The sequence below is a fragment of the Bombina bombina genome, chromosome 1 (genome assembly GCF_027579735.1).
Source record: "Bombina bombina isolate aBomBom1 chromosome 1, aBomBom1.pri, whole genome shotgun sequence".
Classification (NCBI taxonomy): domain Eukaryota; kingdom Metazoa; phylum Chordata; class Amphibia; order Anura; family Bombinatoridae; genus Bombina; species Bombina bombina.
In genome coordinates this window covers 633,194,730-633,218,968 of record NC_069499.1, presented here as the reverse complement: position 1 = coordinate 633,218,968, position 24,239 = coordinate 633,194,730, and the positions used below count along the sequence as shown (strand labels likewise).

General features: G+C 40.6%; 1 protein-coding gene across 3 annotated transcripts in view; it reads right to left on the bottom strand.

Moving 5' to 3' along the window:
• Nucleotides 1-24,239, bottom strand: part of EDA (ectodysplasin A) — a 530,968-nt gene that overhangs the window by 56,502 nt on the left and 450,227 nt on the right. For all 3 annotated transcript variants that reach the window (XM_053699041.1, XM_053699042.1, XM_053699043.1), the window contains exons 4-5: nt 20,467-20,646; nt 20,351-20,385 (exon numbers count right to left, since the gene is read on the bottom strand). In XM_053699041.1, the coding sequence (XP_053555016.1) occupies nt 20,351-20,385; nt 20,467-20,646 (215 nt within the window). The remainder of the gene's footprint in view (nt 1-20,350; nt 20,386-20,466; nt 20,647-24,239) is intronic.

Genomic DNA, 24,239 nt, shown 5'->3' with positions numbered 1-24,239 from the left:
GTCTCTTTATCCCTCCCCCTCTGTCTCTCTCTCTCTCTCTCTCTCTCTCCCCCCCCCCTCTCTCTCTCTCTCTCTCTCTCTCTCTCTCCCCTCTCTCTCTCTATCTCTCCCCTCTCTCTCTCTCCCTTCTGTCTCTCCCTTTCTCCATCCCCCTCTGTCTCTCTCCCCATCTGTCTCTCTCTCTCCCCTCTCTCTCTCCCTTCTGTCTCTCCCTTTCTCCATCCCCCTCTGTCTCTTTCTCCCATCTGTCTCTCTCTCTTTCTCTCCCTCTGTCTCTCTCTTTCTCCCTCCCCCTGTCTCTCCCTTTCTCCCTCCCCCTGTCTCTCCCTTTCTCCCTCCCCCTCCTTCTCTCCCTTTCTCCCTCCCCCTCTTTCTCTCTCTCTCCCCTCTGTCTGTCTCTCTCTCTCCCCTCTGTGTCTCTTTTTCTCTTTCTCCCCCTCTGTCTCTCTCTCCCCTCTGTCTCTCTCTTCTCTCTCTCTCTTTCTCCCCTCTGTCTCTCTCTCTCCCCTCTGTCCCTCTCTTTCTCCCTCTCCCCCTCTCTCCCCTCTGTCCCTCTCTCTCTCCCCCTGTCTCTCTCTCTCTCTCTCTCTCTCTCTCCCTGTCTCTCTCTCTCTCTCTCCCTTCTCTCTCCCCCCTGTCTCTCTCTCTCTCTCTCTCTCTCTCTCTCTCTCTCTCCCTGTCTCTCTCTCTCTCCCCCTGTCTCTCTATCTCTCCCCCTCTGTCTTTCTCTCTCTCTATCTCTCCCCCCTGTCTCTCTCTCTCCACTCTGTCTCTCTATCCCTATCCCTCTCTCTCTCTCCCCCTCTCTCTCCTCTCTGTCTCTCTCTCCCCCCTCTGTCTCTCTCTCTCCTCTGTCTCTCTCTCTCTCCCCTCTGTCTCTCTCTCTCTCCCCTCTGTCTCTCTCTCCTCTGTCTCTCTCCTCTGTCTCTCTCCTCTGTCTCTCTCTCTCCTCTGTCTCTCTCTCCCTCCCCCTCTGTATCTCCCTTTCTCCCTCCCCCTCTGTCTCTCCCTTTCTCCCTCCCCCTCTGTCTCTCTCTCCTCTGTGTATCTTTCTCTCTCCCCCTCTGTGTCTCTCTCTCTTCTCTCTCTCTTTTTCTGTGTCTCTCTCTCTCTCTCTCTCTCTCTCTCTCTCTCTCTCTCTATCCATCTCTCTCTCCCTGTCTCTCCAACCCCCTCTGTCTCTATCCTTATGTGTCTCATTCTCCCCCATGGTCTCTTTGTCTTTCTCTCTACCCTCTGTCTCTCTTTGTCTCTCTCTCTCTCCTCTGTCTCTTTGTCTCTCTCTCCCCCTCTGTCTCTCTGTCTATCTCTCTCTCCCTGTCTCTCCCACCCGTTATTACTACTTTCCTTCATTCTCTTGATATCCTTTGATGAAAATCATATCTAAATATGCTCAGTAGCTGCTGATAGGTGGCTGCACAATAGATACCTCATGTGATTGGCTCACCCATGTACATTGCTATTTCTTCAACAAAGGATATCTAAAGAATGAAGGCATATCCTAGCCAGTGCCTCACCTGCCTCTGACCTCACTGCACGTCACTGCCTGAGATAAACAGCTATTTTACTCCAAAAAAATACAAACACCCCTAACACTATACATTACACAAAATAACAAACAAATTATCAAAAATAAAAAAAATTATTCCTATTCTAATACCCATAAAAAAACACCCCAAAATAAAAAACCTAATCTAGAATAAACTACCAATGGCCCTAAAAAGGGCCTTTTGTAGGGCATTGCCCTAAAGATATCAGCTTTTTTTTTTAAAAAATATTTTTTACTAAGACCCACTAACATTACAAACCCCCACACCCCCAAAATAAAAAAAAACAATCTAAAAAACCTAAGCTACACATTGCCCTGAAAAGGGCATTTGTATGGGCATTGCCCTTAAAAGGGCATGTAGCTCTTTTACTGCCCAGACCCTAAACTAAAAAATAAAACCCACCCAATAAACACTTTAAATAGCCTAACACTAACCCCCTGACAATACACTTACAGTAAGTCCCGCTTGAACAATCTTCATCCCGGCGAAGTCTTCATCCAGACGGCATCTTCAATCTTCATTCTGGCGGGGACATCCTGATCTAAGCGGCCTCTTCAATCTTCATCCAGGCGGCATCTTCTATCTTGATCCCGGAGGTGTGGAGCGGGTCTATCCTGAAGACATTCGAATTAGCCAATAGAATGAGAGCTGCTTAAATCCTATTGGCTGATTTGAACAGCCAATAGGATTTTAGCAACCCTAATTCCTATTGGCTGATTCAAATTTTTAAGAATTAGGTTTTTTATTTTGGGGGGTTGGTTGGGTGGTGGGGTTTCCTGTTGGTGGGTCTTGTGTTGTTTTTTATTTTACAGGTAAAAGATCTGATACCTTTGGGGCAATACCCCACAAAAGGCACTTTTAAGGGCCACTGGTAGTTTATTGTAGGGTAGGGTTTTTTTTTATTTTGGGTGGATTTTTTTATTTTGATAGGGCTATTAGATTAGGTGTAATTCTTTTTTTATTTTTGATCATTTGTTTTTTTATTTTTTGTAATTTAGTGTTTGTTACTTTTTGTAACTTAGGCCTAGATTTGGAGTTCGGCGGTAGCCGTCAAAACCAGCGTTAGAGGCTCCTAACGCTGGTTTTGGCCGCCCGCTGGTATTTGGAGTCAGTGATTAAAGGGTCTAACGCTCACTTTACAGCCGCGACTTTTCCATACCGCAGATCCCCCTACGCCATTTGCGTATCCTATCTTTTCAATGGGATCTTTCTAACGCTGGTATTTAGAGTCGTTTCTGAAGTGAGCGTTAGAGCTCTAACGACAAGATTCCAGCCGCCTGAAAATAGCAGGAGTTAAGAGCTTTCTGGCTAACGCCGGTTCATAAAGCTCTTAACTACTGTACCCTAAAGTACACTAACACCCATAAACTACCTATGTACCCCTAAACCGAGGTCCCCCCACACCGCCGCCACTCGATTAAAATTTTTAACCCCTAATCTGCCGACCGCCACCTACGTTATATTTATGTACCCCTAATCTGCTGCCCCTAACCCCGCCGACCCCTATATTATATTTATTAACCCCTAACCTGCCCCCCACAACGTCGCCGCCAGCTACTTACAATAATTAACCCCTAATCTTCCAACCGCAAATCGCCGCCACCTACGTTATCCCTATGTACCCCTAATCTGCTGCCCCTAACATCGCCGACCCCTATATTATATTTATTAACCCCTAATCTGCCCCCCTCAACGTCGCCGACACCTGCCTACACTTATTAACCCCTAATCTGCCGAGCGGACCTGAGCGCTACTATAATAAATGTATTAACCCCTAATCCGCCTCACTAACCCTATCATAAATAGTATTAACCCCTAATCTGCCCTCCCTAACATCGCCGACACCTACCTTCAATTATTAACCCCTAATCTGCCGACCGGAGCTCACCGCTATTCTAATAAATGTATTAACCCCTAAAGCTAAGTCTAACCCTAACACTAACACCCCCCTAACTTAAATATAATTTTTATCTAACGAAATAAATTAACTCTTATTAAATAAATTATTCCTATTTAAAGCTAAATACTTACCTGTAAAATAAATCCTAATATAGCTACAATATAAATTATAATTATATTATAGCTATTTTAGGATTAATATTTATTTTACAGGCAACTTTGTAATTATTTTAACCAGGTACAATAGCTATTAAATAGTTAAGAACTATTTAATAGTTACCTAGTTAAAATAATAACAAATTTACCTGTAAAATAAATCCTAACCTAAGATATAATTAAACCTAACACTACCCTATCAATAAAATAATTAAATAAACTACCTACAATTACCTACAATTAACCTAACACTACACTATCAATAAATTAATTAAACACAATTGCTACAAATAAATACAATTAAATAAACTAGCTAAAGTACAAAAAATAAAAAAGAACTAAGTTACAGAAAATAAAAAAATATTTACAAACATAAGAAAAATATTACAACAATTTTAAACTAATTACACCTACTCTAAGCCCCCTAATAAAATAACAAAGCCCCCCAAAATAAAAAATTCCCTACCCTATTCTAAATTAAAAAAGTTACAAGCTCTTTTACCTTACCAGCCCTGAACAGGGCCCTTTGCGGGGCATGCCCCAAGAAAATCAGCTCTTTTGCCTGTAAAAAAAAACATACAATACCCCCCCCCCCCAACATTACAACCCACCACCCACATACCCCTAATCTAACCCAAACCCCCCTTAAATAAACCTAACACTAATCCCCTGAAGATCTTCCTACCTTGTCTTCACCATCCAGGTATCACCGATCCGTCCTGGCTCCAAGATCTTCATCCAACCCAAGCGGGGGTTGGCGATCCATAATCCGGTGCTCCAAAGTCTTCCTCCTATCTGGCAAGAAGAGGACATCCGGACCGGCAAACATCTTCTCCAAGCGGCATCTTCGATCTTCTTCCATCCGGTGCGGAGCGGGTCCATCTTGAAGCAGGCGACGCGGATCCATCCTCTTCTTCCGATGTCTCCCGACTAATGACGGTTCCTTTAAGGGACGTCATCCAAGATGGCGTCCCTTGAATTCCGATTGGCTGATAGGATTCTATCAGCCAATCGGAATTAAGGTAGGAATTTTCTGATTGGCTGATGGAATCAGCCAATCAGAATCAAGTTCAATCCGATTGGCTGATCCAATCAGCCAATCAGATTGAGCTCGCATTCTATTGGCTGATCGGAACAGCCAATAGAATGCGAGCTCAATCTGATTGGCTGATTGGATCAGCCAATCGGATTGAACTTGATTCTGATTGGCTGATTCCATCAGCCAATCAGAATATTCCTACCTTAATTCCGATTGGCTGATAGAATCCTATCAGCCAATCGGAATTCGAGGGACGCCATCTTGGATGACGTCCCTTAAAGGAACCGTCATTAGTCGGGAGACATCGGAAGAAGAGGATGGATCCGCGTCGCCTGCTTCAAGATGGACCCGCTCCGCACCGGATGGAAGAAGATCGAAGATGCCGCTTGGAGAAGATGTTTGCCGGTCCGGATGTCCTCTTCTTGCCGGATAGGAGGAAGACTTTGGAGCACCGGATTATGGATCGCCAACCCCCGCTTGGGTTGGATGAAGATCTTGGAGCCAGGACGGATCGGTGATACCTGGATGGTGAAGACAAGGTAGGAAGATCTTCAGGGGATTAGTGTTAGGTTTATTTAAGGGGGGTTTGGGTTAGATTAGGGGTATGTGGGTGGTGGGTTGTAATGTTGGGGGGGGGGGTATTGTATGTTTTTTTTTACAGGCAAAAGAGCTGATTTTCTTGGGGCATGCCCCGCAAAGGGCCCTGTTCAGGGCTGGTAAGGTAAAAGAGCTTGTAACTTTTTTAATTTAGAATAGGGTAGGGAATTTTTTATTTTGGGGGGCTTTGTTATTTTATTAGGGGGCTTAGAGTAGGTGTAATTAGTTTAAAATTGTTGTAATATTTTTCTTATGTTTGTAAATATTTTTTTATTTTCTGTAACTTAGTTCTTTTTTATTTTTTGTACTTTAGCTAGTTTATTTAATTGTATTTATTTGTAGCAATTGTGTTTAATTAATTTATTGATAGTGTAGTGTTAGGTTAATTGTAGGTAATTGTAGATAGTTTATTTAATTATTTTATTGATAGGGTAGTGTTAGGTTTAATTATATCTTAGGTTAGGATTTATTTTACAGGTAAATTTGTTATTATTTTAACTAGGTAACTATTAAATAGTTCTTAACTATTTAATAGCTATTGTACCTGGTTAAAATAATTACAAAGTTGCCTGTAAAATAAATATTAATCCTAAAATAGCTATAATATAATTATAATTTATATTGTAGCTATATTAGGGTTTATTTTACAGGTAAGTATTTAGCTTTAAATAGGAATCATTTATTTAATAAGAGTTAATTTATTTCGTTAGATAAAAATTATATTTAAGTTAGGGGGGTGTTAGTGTTAGGGTTAGACTTAGCTTTAGGGGTTAATCCATTTATTAGAATAGCGGTGAGCTCCGATCGGAAGTTTAGGGGTTAATAATTGAAGGTAGGTGTCGGCGATGTTAGGGAGGGCAGATTAGGGGTTAATACTATTTATGATAGGGTTAGTGAGGCGGATTAGGGGTTAATAACTTTATTATAATAGCGCTCAGGTCCGCTCGGCAGATTAGGGGTTAATAAGTGTAGGTAGGTGTCGGCGACGTTGTGGGGGGCAGATTAGGGGTTAATAAATATAACATAGGGGTCGGCGATGTTAGGGCAGCAGATTAGGGGTACATAGGGATAACGTAGGTGGCGGCAGTTTACGGAGCGGCAGATTAGGGGTTAAAAGTGTAATGCAGGGGTCAGCGATAGCGGGGGCGGCAGATTAGGGGTTAATAAGTGTAAGGGTAGGGGTGTTTAGACTCGGGGTACATGTTAGGGTGTTAGGTGCAGACGTAGGAAGTGTTTCCCCATAGGAAACAATGGGGCTGCGTTAGGAGCTGAACGCTGCTTTTTTGCAGGTGTTAGGTTTTTTTTCAGCTCAAACAGTCCCATTGTTTCCTATGGGAGAATCGTGCACGAGCACGTTTTTGAGGCCGGCCGCGTCCGTAAGCAACTCTGGTATCGAGAGTTGCATTTGCGGTAAAAATGCTCTACGCTCCTTTTTTGGAGCCTAACGCAGCATTTGTTTTAACTCTCGATACCAGAGTTAAATTTATGGTGCGGCCAGAAAAAAGCCCGCGGAGCGTTAACAGCCCTTTTACCGCCGAACTCCAAATCTAGGCCTTAGTATTTTTTATTTTTTGTAATTATAAAGTTTGTAATTTTTAGAGTAGTGTTAGAATTTTTTTAATGTGTAGTTTAGTTTAATTTAATTGGTAGTTAGTTTAATTGTAGTTTAAACTTAGTTTTTTTAATTTGACAGGTAAATTTTTATTTAATCTAAGATAGGGAAATTGTAATTTTAATATAAAGTTAGGGTGGCGTTAGGTTTAGGGGTTACTAGTTTAAATTAGTTTATTGCGATGTGGGGGCTTTCGGTTTAGGGGTTAATAGTTTTATTCAGTATATTTAGTTGTGGGGGCTTTCGGTTTAGGGGTTAATAGGTTTATTATAGTGGCTTGCGGTTTAAGGCTTAATAACTTTATTATAGTGGGGGCGATGTTGGCAGACGGCAGATTAGGGGTTAATAATCTTTAAATAGTGTTTGCTATGCGGGAGGTCGACGGTTTAGGGGTTAATAATTTTAGTATAGTGGTGACGATGTCAGGGAGTTGCGAAATAGGGGTTAATACATTTATTATAGTGTTTGCGATGCAGGAGGGCCTCGGTTTAGGGGTTAATAGGTAGTTTATGGGTGTTAGTGTACTTTGTAACACTTCAGTTATGAGTTTTATGCTACAGCTTTGTAGCGTATAACTTATAACTACTGACTTTAGATGGCGTTACGGATCTTGACGGTATAGGCTGCAACGCACATTTTTTATGCCTCACCGCAAAACTCGTAATACCGGCACTATGGGCATCCCATGAAAAAAACGTAATTTTTACGTGTGCAGGACTGACGTTGTGTTACAGGTTAAAAGGTGTGCGGTACAGCTATACCGACAACACTTGTAATAGCTGCGGAGCTGTTTTAACGCTGAAAATGCCATATTTTCAGCGTTAAAAGTCGCAACGCAAAACTTGTAATCTAGCTGAATGTTAGTTATGCAAAGCTGGGAAATGGGTTGTATAGGTGTTATCTCTCTTTTTAAACAATAAAAAAGTGTGTAAAGTATCTGTAAAATGTCTGTATATTACAATGTCCACTGGCTATGTTGTACTTCATTAATGGTATAACAGCTAATAGCCTGCGGGCTAGGTGAAGTGAGAGGCTAAGAGACCTGTGGCAGGCTTGTGACTAACTCCTCACTAGGAGTACTCCAATCTCCCATCTGTCTCTCACGGGGAAAATGGGCATCCAATCGGTCTGAGGACCCCTCTTAATGAAGAATAAGGAGCATCTAATTTCTTTGCCTTCATCCTGGGTGGCATTACATACATGGGTAGCTATATAGTGTCATATAAATGAAATTCCTCATTCAAACCGTAAAAAATAACCTAATATTAACTTAGAATGGCTTTATTGCTTCATTTTACTTGTCATGATTATTACACCCAGTTTTATGATTACATGAGTTAGAGGAACACTTAAAACAAATAGCCTGTCTTCACTATAAATATTACACAGTTTATTATTTATTTATTTGATAAAGGTGGTGAGAGTCCACAAGTCATTATTCCTGGGAATACCACTTCAGGCCACTAGGAAGAGGCAAATATTTCCCAAAACGCCAAGACCACTTAAAAGCCTCCCACCTCACTAGTAAACTAGTCTTATTTTTGCCTCCGCAGGTGGAAGGTAAATAATTGAGGTGCTCCAGATGTTCTTCTATGACAGGGGTTCTCAGACTGAAATGAGGCCCATTTTACCCTATTTGTTGGAGTTAGTCACAAGCCGACCACAGATGTCACAGGGGCTGGTCCCCTAGCCTCTTCCTGCTGAATCATCATTATACTCCACGCACTCAGATCCTCTGCTGGCATGCGTACAGCACTGGATTGGCTGTCTACTGGAAGCAGTCTTCTTCTGCAGATGGTAAGCCCGGTAGAGTGAGTGATAAGTTTATAAGTTTTGGCACTCACATAGCTTACAGGTTATTAGTAGGTACATATAGTTATGTACATCAAAGCCAGAGGACTATTATATATAGGCACCTCTTTTCTCATATGTTATGTATGGGAATTTTTATGGGCTACAGGGACCTAGACTTTTTGTTAAATGCGCTATTTTGTTGTTTTAGCGCACGTCAACTGAGTGCATGACGTGCGCTAAAATTGCATGTAATTACGCACGTCGGATATTTTGCGGTCTTAAGGATTTTTTACACTCAGTTTTTTTTGTGCGCATTGTCATCTATAAGGTGTCTTGGCCAATTTGGAGTGAGTTGTCTTTGCACCTGTCAAGTTTTTAGCGTGCACCGTTTTTTTTCGCTCACATGTGCTTCTTTATTTACTTATATTTAGTTTGTTAGCGTGTTTCAGCTTGTTAGCGCTATAGTTTTATGTAGGTGCTTCTGTATTTTTCCCCTCCTCACTGCCATGCTGAGTCAGGTTAGCACACATTTTAGCGTGTTTTTTATTCTTTTCCTGTCCCACTGCATAACAATTCTCTGTTTGCCCGCATGTCTTTGGCCTGTGGAGTGAGTAGGATTTTCACTACTTGCGAGAGAGCTGTTATATATTTTGGGTGTATTTACGAAGTGGTTCCCTGTGTATGAATTTATTTGCCCACTTTGCTTTCTAGGATTTTCTTGTCTAAATTCTTGATTGTTTGTCTGCCATATAAATCTTTTGATTTTATGTGGTTATATTCTATGTTTGTTTCACATGATGGAGCATACGGAAACTGTTGCCACGAATTTAAATGTTGACTCCTTGGAAGCTAGGTCCGGCTGAACACTTTCCTACTAACTATTCCGGTAAACTTCCTGGTATGGATCATTTTATGCATTCTAATTAGACCAATGCTGCTCCTGCTTCTAAAGGTATCTGTCCTCCCTCACTGGTAAACTACTCTGACATATAGCCAAGCAAGAAGAAGTAAGGTAGTAAAGGACAAGAGCAAGAAAAAAGGCGCAGGGAAAAGAGAGGTGCAAACTTTATCTGCTGCCAGAAAAAAATATAGTTAATATATATATATAGTATATATAGTAAATATAGTAAAAACAATATAAAAAAATGGGAGAGTCCGGACTCTCACCACCATGACAGAAATTTATTTATGAGGTATCAGTGATAACAAATCACAAGAGGGCGCTAAACCTTTAAATGTAATGTCACAGTTCTGAAAATAAAAACAAAACAGAACAATCAATGTATCAAGTAAGCTAATGGATTGAGGATTCTCAATAAACTTAATGAAACATTTGTACAACTATAATATGAGAAAGAGTCCTTTAGATAAAGTTCAGATGGTGAGCGGTAAGATGGAGATTCCCGCAGACAAATTTCACCATGTATGTGGTAGGCAGCACTCTCCTTTTCTCCTTAGCAGGTAGACTTTCTGTAATATATCCAAACACAGAGAGGCGCCAACATGTGTGTATCAATAGTATACGATCAACACGCATACAGAGTAATTAAGCACCACATTTTGGAAGAGCACACCCATGTGCTTGTGGATACGGGCTGGTTATTACAGCTAACCATATTCCCAGTCTCTGTATTGGATCCCCAACGCTCAGTTTGTCTGGTAGTGACACGCTCACACAAGGAAGGTTGAAAACAGCGGTGTCAAAAAGCAATACTTTATTGCAAAACAACTGAAAGCAGACACCTTAAAAACATTCCTATTCGGAGAGCATGTGAAACAATGCTATACTTTTGCTACGCGTTTCTCGGCTCTTGGGCCATTTCATCAGGCATAAATCACGATTGTACTTTAACCGGCTTTTATTGCCGCTTACTACCAAACAATTGTTAGCTCCTCCCCTACTGGGAGTGAACTCTAGAGCCAATCACTGTCCTCCTAATCGTGGGTGTGTATAGACATTTACACCAATGTGGCGACTTGTCAGCTCTTGCCTATATTAAACAATGATAACATAAAATAGTGAACTTTTGTTTGAGTGTCTCGAATAAATAATTAAAAGCTTCATGCTGCTAAAGTTAAAAAAGTTATATTTATAAAAAATCGATGAACCGAATTGTCTATAAACCAAATAGATAATCCACTGTTAGTGTTAATCAATGTAAGATTAATCTTAATATCGTGAAATATAATGTATTATTTGATAAATGAATTGATAGGTGATGACCGCATTCAACATCCAATATGGAACAATTCTGATGTGAGTGAATGCTATAAGACTATTGCATACATTGTGAAACTAAAATTAAACACATTGCGTTTCTATGTAATATTATAATGTGAATAATATTTGTGAAACCTATTTAGATATTAACAAAATATGTGATGATGGTACAATTCTGTGACTAATATCAGAGAGCTCCAAATAATTATTGCTCATATAAATATGTAAAGGGGAGTTATGTACTCTGTGTAAGTGCTAAATGTGAAACTAAGCTAGTGATTTTGACAGACATATACTACTATATGAGAATATCAGTGTGATGTGATGTGTACATAGTATGGGATGAATCAAGTGCTTAAAGGGACACTCAGGTCAAATAAAATTTTCATGATTCAGATACAACATGTCATTTTAAACAACTTTCATTGTTTCCATTAAAAAAAATTTGCACATTCTTTTATATTTACACTTTTTGAGTCACCAGCTCCTACTGAGCATGTGCAAGAATTCACTGACTATACGTATATGCATTTGTGATTGGCTGATTGCTATCACATGGTACAGGGGAGTGGAAATAGACATAACTTCGAAATTTGTTAGAAAAAAATCTACTACTCATTTGAAATTCAGAGTAAATGCTATTGTATTGTCTTGTTATCTTGCATTTGTTGATTATGCAAATCTACTATGCATATGGGATATGTGCTATATGCTGAGTGCGCTAATATGGAGATTGTCAAATAGGAGGACATGGGACTGGAATACATAATGATAATACTAATATACAGATAATAAAATATCTAAACAAATTCATATAAGATAAAAACATTAACATATAAAAAAACATCATAACATCATAAAAACCAAACACCTTATCTACTCTAATAGATATGTGGATATTAAATGACTAGATCCATATGTACTTAAATAGTATTAAAAGGCAGCAGTATCTATTACTTCATTGAACCCAGCTGGAAAAAGAGTACAAAATTTCTAGATCAAGAAAGTTTCCCTTTGTCTTAACTTAATGAATCTATTATATTTGTTGGACCCTGGGATACTTTCTAGTGGGGTGATTCGAAATTTATAACTTTCCCCATTATGTTCATGAACGTGGTGTCTAGATACACTATTTTTAAGTGATTTGTTTCTGATATTGCAAAAATGTTCACTCCACCTGGTCCGTATATTGCGTGTCGTGCGCCCCAAATATTGGAGTCCGCACTTGCAGGTAAGGACATAAATCACAAATGAGGAACCACAAGTCAAATATTCTCCAATTTGGAATGTTTCCCCAGTAACATTAGACTTAATATTTTTAAAACCATGCGTTATAAACTTGCACATGAAGCATCTGGTTTTCCCACATCTATAGGACACCTTATGGCCTATTTTTTGATTTTGAGATTTGTTTCTGATGGCTTTCTTTGAAATCACTACTTTGCTAGGAGCAATGGTCTGTTTAATGGTGGGGGGCCTTCTAAAAACTATACTAGGTGAAGCTTTAAGACTTCTTTTGAGTATGGGGTCCCTGAGCGATGGCTTTCTTTGAAATCACTACTTTGCTAGGAGCAATGGTCTGTTTAATGGTGGGGGCCCTTCTAAAAACTATACTAGGTGAAGCTTTAAGACTTCTTTTGAGTATGGGGTCCCTGAGCAGGATGGGCCAATGTTTATGTAAAACTTTCTTGATAGATTTAATATTAGAATTATATTGTGTTACAAAACATGGTTGATTAGTGCTGTTGCTGATACAGCAGTCATTTATTTTTTCTTTCTATACCATACAGTCAGTTCACAATATAACATACAGTCAGTTCTGCAGAATCAAAAGAAATTGCAGTTCTGTAGATAAATTTCATGAGCAGTCCAATATTTTAATAGAAAGGTTTAGTGAAAAAGGCTATCCCATGGAAATCATCATGAATGGGTATGAGAAAGCATGTAAAATGGATAGGTTGGCATTCTTCAAACCAAAAAGAAAGAAAAAAATAAATGACTGCAGTATCAGCAACGGCACTAATCAACCATGTTTTGTAACACAATATAATTCTAATTTTAAATCTATCAAGAAAGTTTTACATAAACATTGGCCCATCCTGCTCAGGGACAGAAAATGGAGAATATTTGACTTGTGGTTTCTCATTTGTGATTTATGTCCTAACCTGCAAGTGCGGACTCCAATATTTGGGGCGCACGACACGCAATATACGGACCAGGTGGAGTGAACATTTTCGCAATATTAGGAACAAATCACTTAAACATAGTGTATCTAGACACCACGCTTATGAACATAATGGTGAAAGTTGTAACTTTTGAATCACCCCAATAGAAAGTATCCCAGGGTCCAACAAATATAATAGATTCATTAAGTTAGGACAAAGGGAAACTTTCTGGATCTACAAATTTCATACTCTTTTTCTAGCAGGGCTCAATGAAGTAATAGATACTGCTGCCTTTCAATACTATTTAAGTACATATGGATCTAGTCATCCAATATCCACGTATCTATTAGAATAGATAAGGTGTTTGGTTTTTATGATGTTATGATGTATGATGTTTTTTATATGTTAATGTGAGCTGCAAATAAAAGCCGGTTAAAGTACAATCGTGATTTATGCCTGATGAAACTGCCCAAGAGCCGACAAACGCGTAGCAAAAGTATAACATTGTTTCACATGCTCTCCGAATAGGAATGTTTTTAAGGTGTCTGCTTTCAGTTGTTTTGCAATAAAGTATTGCTTTTTGACACCGCTGTTTCCAACCTTTCTTGTGTGAGCGTGTCACTACCAGACAAACGTACCGTTGGTAAGCATAAATTATATTTTCTTTCATAAAGGTGTTGAGAATCCATAAGCCATTATTCATGGTAACAAATTCCCAAGCTGTGGAGACCACGAGTAATGTGGACGGGAATAAATGTTTTAAATAATATATAAACAACAATAGACAAATTGTGTATTTAACAAAAAAAAAAGAATCTAGGTCCCTGTAGACTATAAAAAAAATCCCATACAGAACATATGAGAAAAGAGGTGCTATTTTAATAGTCCTCCTGCTATGATGTATTGATGTATGAGTGTAATTGTGTCACTACCCAAAACTCCAAAAATCCCCTTGGTCTCAAACAGCAGCTCTTTGAGAGGAAAAACATAAATTATGCTTACCAAATAATTTAATTTCCTTCCGTATAAGGAGAGTCCACTGCATCATTTCTTACTGTTGGGAAATACTGAACCCGGCCAACAGGAGGAGGCAAAGATACCCCAGCCAAAGGCTTAAATACATCTCCCACTTCCCCCATCCCCCAGTCATTCTGCCGAGGAAACAAGGAACAGCAGGAGAAATATCAGGGTATAAAAGGTGCAAGAAGAAAAATATAATTTAGAGGGCTGCCCATCAGAGAACACGGGCGGGGGCCGTGGACTCTCCTTATACAGAAGGTAATTAAATTATCTGGTAAGCATAATTTATGTTTTCCTTCGTAATATAAGGAGAGTCCACTGCATCATTCCTTACTGTTGGGAATCTTATACCCAAGCTCTAGAGTACACTGAATGATAATGGAAGGGACAAAAAGAGAAGCGGACCACAATCTGAGGGCACCACAGCCTGCAAAATCTTTCTCCCGATAGCTGCTTTAGCCGAAGCAAAAACAGCAAACTTGTTACATTTAGAAAAAGTATGTAAGGAGGACCAGGTAGCTGCCTTACAAATCTGATCCATAGAGGCCTCGTTCTTAAAGGCCCAAGAGGAAGCCACTGCTCTAGTAGAATGATCCGTAATCATCTGAGGAGGTTTATGTCCCGCTGTCTCATAAGCAAAATGGATAACACTCCTTAATTAAAAAGATAAGGCAGTCGAAGAGACCTTCTGACCCTTACGCTTCCCAGAATAGACAACAAATAAGAAAGAAGTTTGTCTAAAATCCTTTGTAGTCTGAAGATAGAACTTCAAGGCGCGAACCACGTCCAAATTATGAAGCAAACGTTCCTTCGAAGAAGGAGGATTGGGAAACAAGGAAGGAGCCACAATCTCTTGATTGATATTGCGATCTAACATGACCGTAGGAAGAAAACCTAACTTAGTACGTAGGACAGCCTTATCAGAATGGAACACCAGATAAGGAGGCTCACATTGCAAGGCAGCAATTTCAGATACTCTGCATGCAGAAGCAATAGCCAGTAGAAAAAGAACCTTCCAGGACAACAATATAATGTCAATTTGATTCATAGGCTCAAACGGAGCCCGTTGCAACACCTTAAGAACAATATTTAGACTCCAAGGAGGAGCCTTAGATCTAAACACAGGTCTGATCCTAGTCAGAGCCTTAACAAAGGACTGTTCATCTGGAAGTTCTGAGAGCCTTTTGTGCAGTAAAACGGACAGGGCCGAAAATCTGTCCCCTCAGGGAACTAGCAGAAAGGTCCTTCTCCAGTCCATCCTGGAGAAACAACAGGATCCTGGCAACCTTAACTTTATGCCAGGAAAATCCACGCTCTTCACACCAGAATAAGTAGGTTCTCCAAACCTTATGATAGATGTGACGAGTAACCGGCTTACGAGCTTGAATGAGAGTATCAATAGCTCTCTCAGAAAAAAACTCTCTTGGCTAGAACTAAGCGTTTAATCTCCATGCAGTCAGCCTCAGAGAATCTAGATTTTGATGAACAACACGACCTTGTTCCAGCAGATGCCTGAATCAAGGTAACTTCCACGGAGGAGATGATGACATCCCCACCAGATCCGCAAACCACATTCTTCATGGCCACGATGGAGCAATCAGTATCACTGATGCCCGCTCCTGCTTGATGCAAGCCACTACACGAGGAAGGAGTAGTAACAGCAGGAAAATGTAAATTAGACTTAACATCCAAGGCACTGCTAATGCACCTGAGGATCCCTGGATTTCAACCCATATCTGGGTAGCGTGGTATTGAGACGGGACTCCATGAGATCTATCTCCGCTCCCCCCCCCCCCCACCTGTTGCATATCTCTGCAAACACTTTGGGATGGAGAGACCATTGCCCTGGATGAAAGGATTGTCTGCTGAGAAAATCTGCTTCCCAGTTGTCCACACCCTGAATGTGGATCGCTGGCAGCAAACAGCTGTGGGCCTCCACCCACTCCAGAATCCGAGATACTTCCCTCATTGCTAGGGAGCTTCTCGTTCCCCCTTGGTGGTTAATGTAAGCCACCGAGATTTTATTGTCTGATTCATATCTGATAAACTGGGATGAACCCAGAAGGGGCCAAGCCTTCAGAGCATTGAAGATTGCCCGAAGTTCCAGAATGTTGATCGGGAGGGAGCATTCCTCCTGAGTCCACAGGCCCTGTGCCTGCTTGGCATCCCAAACATTTCCCTATCCTGATAGACTTGCGTCCATAGTCACAATCTCCCAGGATGGTCTTAAGAAGGATGTCCCTCAGGACAGATGATCTGGACAGAGCCACCAAGAGAGCGATTCTCTCGACTGGTTGTCCAGAGAAATCTGTTGAGACAGATCCAAATGATCGCCGTTCCACTGCCTCAGCATACACAGTTGCAACGGTCTGAGACGGAACCTGACAAAGGGAATGATGTCCAGGCTGGACACAATGAGACCAATCACCTCCATACACTGAGCCACAGAGGGCCTTAAGGAGGTCTGGAGGGCAAGACATGCCGAAGCTAGCTTGCAATGTCTCTGGTCTGTTAGAAAAATCCTCATGGATATGGAGTCTATTATAGTACCCAGGAATTCCACCTTGGTGCTTGGAATAAGATAACTCTTTTCTAGGTTTATCTTCCATCCATGAGATTGAAGGAGAAAGAGAAGAGATTGCAAATGGCCCTCCGCCAGTCAAAAAGATGGTGCTTGTACCAGAATATCATCCAAGTAGGGAGTTACTGCTGTACCCCGGTTCTGGCAACGGCTAGAAGAGCCCCTAGAACCTTCGGAAAAATCCTTGGGGCAGTAGCTAGACCAAACGAAAGTGCCATCAACTGGAAGTGCTGGTCCAGGAACGCAAACCTTAGGAACTGGAAATGATCCTTGTGGATTGGAATGTGAAGGTAAGCATCCTTCAGATCTATAGTGGTCATGAACTGTCCTTCCTTAACTAAGGGAAGGATGGTCCTTATCGTCTCCATCTTGAACGAGGGGACATTTAGAAATTTGTTTAAGCACTTTAGGTCCAGAATCAGGCGGAAAGTTCTCTCCTTCTTTGGGACCATGAAAAGGTTTGAATAGTATCCCAAACCTCTTTCTGCGATAGGTACCGGGACAATGACCCCTAAGGAGGACAGATACTGCACGCACCCCAGAAAGGCTTCCCTCTTTTCTGGCCTGGAAGACAGGTTTGAGAGGAGAAATCTGCCCTTGGGTGAATGAGACTTGAAATCTATCTTGTATCCCTGAGCTATGAACTCCAGGACCCATGGATCCTGAACGTCCCTGAACCAAGCATCTGAAAAGAGCGACAGTCTGTCCCCTACACGATCCAGTGCCAGATGGGGGGCCGAACCTTCATGCCGATTTAGTCTTGGCGGGCTTCTTGCTCTGCTTGGATTTATTCCAGGACTTCCAAGTGCTCTTAGTTTGCTCGGGCTTAGTGGAGGGTTGCTGTTGTTGGGATTTATCAGAACGAAAGGAACGAAAATTAGAAACGTGTCCCTTCGACTTGTTCTTTTTATCTTGCGGTAGGAAGGCACCCTTGCCCTCTGTAACCGTGGAGATAATGGAGTCCAGGCCTGGACCAAATAAAATCTTTCCCTGAACCGAAAAGTCAGAAGCCTTAGCATTTAGGTGAATAATCTGCATGTTTGCATCACAGATAAAAGAATTTGCAATTCTCAAGGCTTTAATTCTTTCCTGTATAACGTTGAGGGGACCCTCCACTTTGATCAATTCCGATAAGGAGTCGCACCAGTAGGTAGCTGCTCCAGTAACTGTGGCAACGGCTGCTGCCAGTTGAAATAAATATCCTGTATGTTGAAACATCTTTCTTAGAAGAGTTTCCATCTTCTTATCCATCGGCTCTCTGAATTACAAGCTATCCTCAAGCGGGATAGTAGTACACTTGGCAAGTGTGGAGATAGCGCCATCCACCTTAGGGATGGAACCCCACAACTCCAATTGAGAAACCAGGAATACATTTTTAAAGGAAGACGAAGGGGAAAAGGAAGATCCAATTCTATCCAATTTGTTCTTAATAATGTTTGCCATCTTTACAGGCACAGGAAAAGTTAAAGGCACTACCCTGTCCTCGTAAACTCTGTCTAATTTAGGAATCAAAGGTTCATCAGGCAGCTTGGCCTCTGGAACCTTTAATGTAGACAGGACTTCCTTTAGAAGAAAACGTAAGTGTTCAATCTTAAATCTAAAGGCTGGTTCCTCCGCAGCAGGAAGCTTAGAGGCAGCAGACTCCATCACAGAAAGTTCATCCTCTGAAGCCTCAGTGTGACTCATCCTTGGATAACTGAGACAGAGCAGAGAAATCCAATAAATTACATAATGACCCCGGGGCAGGAGAGCTATGTTTAACCTTTCGCTTGCATTTAGCAGGGCGAGGTAAAGCACTGAGGGCCTCAGACACCACCGTGTTTAACTGCGTGGTAAAATCTGATGGTAAAAGGCCCCCTCCAGATGTAAGATTAAGCATGCTACGGGAAGCTGCGTGTGTAGGAGGAGATGAATGTTGGGTATGCACCACACAGGACGGCGAGTTCTCAGAGGTGGATGGCTCAGTAGTACTTAAAGGATTAAGCTTATTTGACCGAATAACATTGTCAAGCATGTGGAACATAATTGAGAGGGCAGGCATAGCAAGGCCTCCTCACAATATAAACAGGTATTACTATTTGGAATAGAGGGAGTACCCTGTAATATCTCATAATCCTCCATATCTTAAGCTAATGACAGCAGGACACAGAAAATAAACAATCTTTATTTCTCAAAAACACAGCACCTTTATACTCCCAATGGCTGGGGTACCCACCACCTCCTAGACCCAGACAATGCAGAGAAATAGCATCTTCTCCGACAGCCAGCTCGGTCAGAAAAGAGGAAATGATAGCGAGACCATTCCTGGTCACATGGTGCACAAGGCAGGACCACCCCTGCTATGAGAAAAAGTGTGCCAAGCTACAAGCTGTGCAGCACTCAAAGTGAAAGTAAAAACCTGTGCGTTCCAGCCACATAACAAACAGCCTATGAGCCCAATAAAATCTAACACATAAAGCAGCATAAAATCAAAGCATCATATTTGATTAATCCCCACTGTTCAATAATCCCCCTCAGGAGATATTAACCCATGATTCTATTAAGATAAAAGGAGCCACACTGTGACCCTGTCTTCTAGCATTTTCAACATATGTAAATAATTGAAACGATCTTACAAAAATCCATGCTGTGGAAAAGAAACACAGCCTCTCAAGTGTGACAGTCATGTAGCATCACTCCTGACATGGACTTGAGTGACAAAACAAGCAGGCAGTCAAACTCGTCAAAACTGATTGCTTAGGAGCTGTTAGCAGGCAGTCTGGATGAGTTTGCAGAATGACTCTCCCTGCATCTCCAGACTCTAACTTTTGTCAATGCTATCACTGAGAGGCTGACAAAACTACTTAAAACTCCAGTCCCATATCAAAAGGCAGATACCCTTCCTAAGGAACTAATCCTTAATCTCTGACACTTCTCTGCCATCCTCCTGTGATGAAAGGCAAAGAATCACTGGGGGATGGGGGAAGTGGGAGAGGTATTTAAGCCTTTGGCTGGGTTGTCTTTGCCTTCTCCTGGTGGCCAGGTTCAGTGTTTCCCAACAGTAAGGAATGATGCTGTGGACTCTCCTTATATTAGGAAGGAAATGAGTCTCAAATCGGTTTGAGAACCCCTCTCATAGAAGAACATCTGGCGCACCTTTATTCTTCACTTTCCTCCAGCAGAGACAAAGATAAGACTAGTTTACCAGTGAGGTAAGAGGGTTTTAAGTGCTCTTGGAGTTTATGGGAATCTTTGCCTTCTCCTAGTGGCCTGGAGTGGAATTCCCAGGAGTAATGGCTCTTGGACTTTCACCACCATGAAATAAATTTATCAGGTAAGCATAAATTATATTTTTTATCCCCAGCATAAACTAGATTTATTTCTGTACTATAATGAAGGCGTGAGCCAAAACACATCAGACCAGTCGTATACCTCTGGCAAGAGGAATGTTTTTAATTGTTTTAATGCTATAAATAAAAATTGAAGAGTTGTAGCAATGTACCACTACACCCTTTGTGATACCATTATATCTGTATTATTTGTATACTGTATTCTGCTAATCAGTCAATAAATTTATGTATATACACACTCATATATACACACACACACACATATATATATATATATATATATATACACACACACACACACACATATATATATATATATATATATATATATATATATACACACACACACAGTTAAAACCTGCTTTTACGAGTGGATGAAAAACTAACCTGAGTCTCTCTAGGACCTGCTTTTTCTGTTGCCCCTGAAAAACATGCAAACATTGATTATTCTTCTTCTTATTATTATAATAAAACATATAGTCAAACTCTTTTCTGGAACATACCTGTTGGTCCCTGAATTCCAGGGGGGCCTTGAGGGCCTGGTGGTCCAGGAGGACCAGGAGGACCCATTTGAGATGTTCCAGGTATCCCGGGTATACCTGGAATTCCTGGAGGCCCTGGTGGTCCAGGAGGCCCAGTTGCCCCCTGAGGACCCGTAGGCCCTGGAGGTCCAACCTTTTTACCTGAAAAACAAAATCTTTTACTTTTTATATTGATGGTACTTTTTGACAAAACTGGTGTGCTAAATCTTTTGCTTGAAAACTGCAGTAGCTAGCCTATCTAAAAACTCCAATATTTAAGGTACATTAAACATCCCTTTTTTGTTTTCCTTTTGGAAAAATTGTGCTTTGTCCCACTCTACCTAGTGGGACCAGGAAAACAAAATCTGTAACCTAGGTTTTCCAAAATGCTACAAATTGCCTAAACCAGCTATTTGATTTTCATAATATGCAGGTTATAGAATTTGCTTTCTGATCTGTCTAGGAAGTGTGGGATAAAAGCACAAAATGTGTCCTTTTAATGTATAAAGTTTGCTAAAAAATGCTTGTCTTTGAAAGGTAGAATATTTGTAATTAAAAACCTAGAAGAAAAAAGGTATACAATTATCATCAAAAGACCCATAAGTCCTGCCAATATGTAGGGATATATGCAGAGAGAGGGTGGGCAGGGCCCGTAGACTACAAATCACAACAACACTACAAACTAGTTGACAGGAACAGCCAACCTCAAACTAGCACATGTAGCCACCCACCTATGTGAGAAAGACAGAAACATTCAAAAACAGCCAGTCACCTCTCAATCTTATCTTTGTAACCAAAACAGAGTTGGGGAAAGAATAAAGTATTGTTTCCAGTTCAAAGGTATGGTAGGCAAGAAATAAGTTAGTAAAGCCATTAAGAAAACTTTTTTGTTATCGTTTGTGTCAGCAACTTCATACACATCAAGCTGAGCACATAATAAAAGTCTAAAACATTGAGTAGCAAGGAAAGATAAGGTTTTAGCTAACATTAAGCAGAATTCTTATCAGAAAATAAACTTCAGCTATGTATTGCAATTTGATGGATAATATTTTTGACTACAAAGCAATCTTAACCATTTATAAATTTCTGTTTGAATGGTTTCAGAAGCCTAACAGAGCTAGGTAGTATAAGGAATATGCTGTACATGGGTGACTTAGCAGGTCCGCCCCGCCAGTGGCATTGAAGTTTGTGTTTTTTTAAACAATTTACATCCAAATCCATTGATAAATTAAATGTCCCTTATTGGATGTAAACTATTACCATACATCTCACTTCCAGACCTTGGTCTAGTATATATATATATATATATATATATATATATATATATATATATATATATATATATATATATATATATATATATATATATATATATATATATATATATATATATATATATATATATACATACATACATACACACATACACAGAGAAAAGCACACTCACAGGAACGAACAACCGGCTCCATAACATTGTTAGCCTGTTCTATGGCGATTTACCACCTGGGTGCAGCTTCTTTTAGCCCAGTAATACTTTTCACAGAGAAGAACTTTGCTGTAGTATATCAGTCTGATCCCGCCTATTACGATCAGTCCAGCGCCGAAATACCAGGCAATTTCTCTCTGAACAAGGAACACAGCAACCCCAGACAATCGTTTCAGCCTTAATTGGCCCTCGTCAGTGAGGTGTAGCCATATTCCTCTAAGCACACTGAGCAAGGAGCCCACGTCAGGTTTCCCCTTTTTCCCATAGGGAGACTAAATACACACAGAGAGAAGCACACTCACAGGAACAACTGGCTCAATACTATTGTTAGCCTGTTCTATGGCAATTTTCCACCTGGGTGCAGCTTCTTTTAGCCCAGTAATGCTTTTCACAGAGAAGAACTTTCCTGCAGTATATCAGTCTGATCCCGCCTATTACGGTCAGTCCAGCACCGAAATACCAAGCAATTCCTCTCTGAACAAGGAACACAGCAACCCCAGACGATCGTTTTGGCTTTCATTGGGCCTCGTCAGTGAGGTGTAGCCATATTCCTCTAAGCACACTGAGCAAGGAGTGACTTAGCAGGTCCGCCCCCAGTGGTATTGAAGTTTGTGTTTTAAACAATTTACATCCAAATCAGCTGGTAAATTAAATGTCCCTTATTGAATGTAAACTATTAACATACATCTCACTTCCAGACCCTGGTCTAGTATATATATATATTGATTGACACCCCTGCTAGCGGTTGATTGGCCGAGAAATCTGCAGAGGCGGCATTGCACAAGCAGTTCACCAGAACTGTTGGTGCAATGTTTAATGCGTCAGCATTCAGCCATGTCTGGCGGACATGATACGCTACAGTGTATCATGTCCGCCAGACATTGATAAATCGGCCCCCATAGCTTTAATCTCTCCCACTATCCCTAAATCCTTCAGTCAAAATGGAATGAGATGAATTCTGAAGTGCTAATCTACACATCATTAATAGAGGTTCTCTAACCGATCTGAGACCTAATTTTCTCCTCAAAGTGCCTACAAAGGACAGAGGGGAAGTTTTAGCCAAACAGTGAGAATCTTCTACCAGTGTGGAGATGTCACAGGTGAAATGGGAATGTATTTGACAAACCCCTGCTCTAGGTGTACTGCTCCTTGTGAGATCCTTGGCACTGTGCTTGTACTGATTTCAGTACACATAGCCTGGGGACATGTATACACATATAACCTTGTTGCTGCTGAGTCATTTTGATGCCCCTGTGCTAGAGGTGTTTTTAGTTGTCTGGCCCTTATTGCATTTACACTTAACTTTTAACTTTTTTCTGTGAGCTACCCACAGAAATGATACCTAATTTTTTTCAGAAGATGAAGCATTATTATAATTTGAAAAAATAAAACCATATGAAATGCAACCCCCCCCACCAAACAAAATAAATAAATAAAATGCATACTTACCTGATTAATTAATGTCCTCATGTGTAAGAATACCACTCCTGACTGCTAGTATGCAAACAATACCCCAACACACCAGAGCCTTAAATCCTTTGCACTTCCCATGCTCCTCAGTCACACATATAGCCAAGTACATGGGGAACACAGAAAAGCAGTAAAGATAAAGAAGGGCAAACGTTATGCAAAACATCTGGATAAAAATAAAAGGGAGGGGCTTGTGAACTTTCACCATTATGAAAGAAATTAATTTATCAGGTTAGCATACATTTTATTTTCTTTCATCAGATGGTGAGCGTTCACACACATGAGTCATTATGTGTGGGAATCTACACCCAAATTAAAGGGACACTGCACCCAATTTTTTTCTTTTGTGATTCAGATAGAGCATGCAATTTTAAGCAACTTTCTAATTTACTCCTATTAGCAAATGTTTTTCATTCTCTTGGTATATTTATTTGAAAAGCAAGAATGTAAGTTTATATGCCGGCCCATTTTTGGTAACCAACCTGGGTTGTTCTTGCTGATTGGTGGATAAATTCATCCACCAATAAACAAGTGCTGTCCAGGGTTCTGGACTTTCTTTTTTAAATAAAGATTGCAAGAGAACAAAGAAAAATTGATATTAGGAGTAAATTAGAACGTTGCTTAAAATTGCATGCTCTATCTGAATCATGAAAGAAATATTTGGGTTCAGTATCCCTTTAAGTCCACAAGATCATCATGAAATAGGGTGAAACAAACAGTGAAGGCAGGTGTGTTATAGATTAGGCATTACGGCCCACAGAACTTTGCTGGCAAAAGCAGCCTCAGAAAAGGCACACAC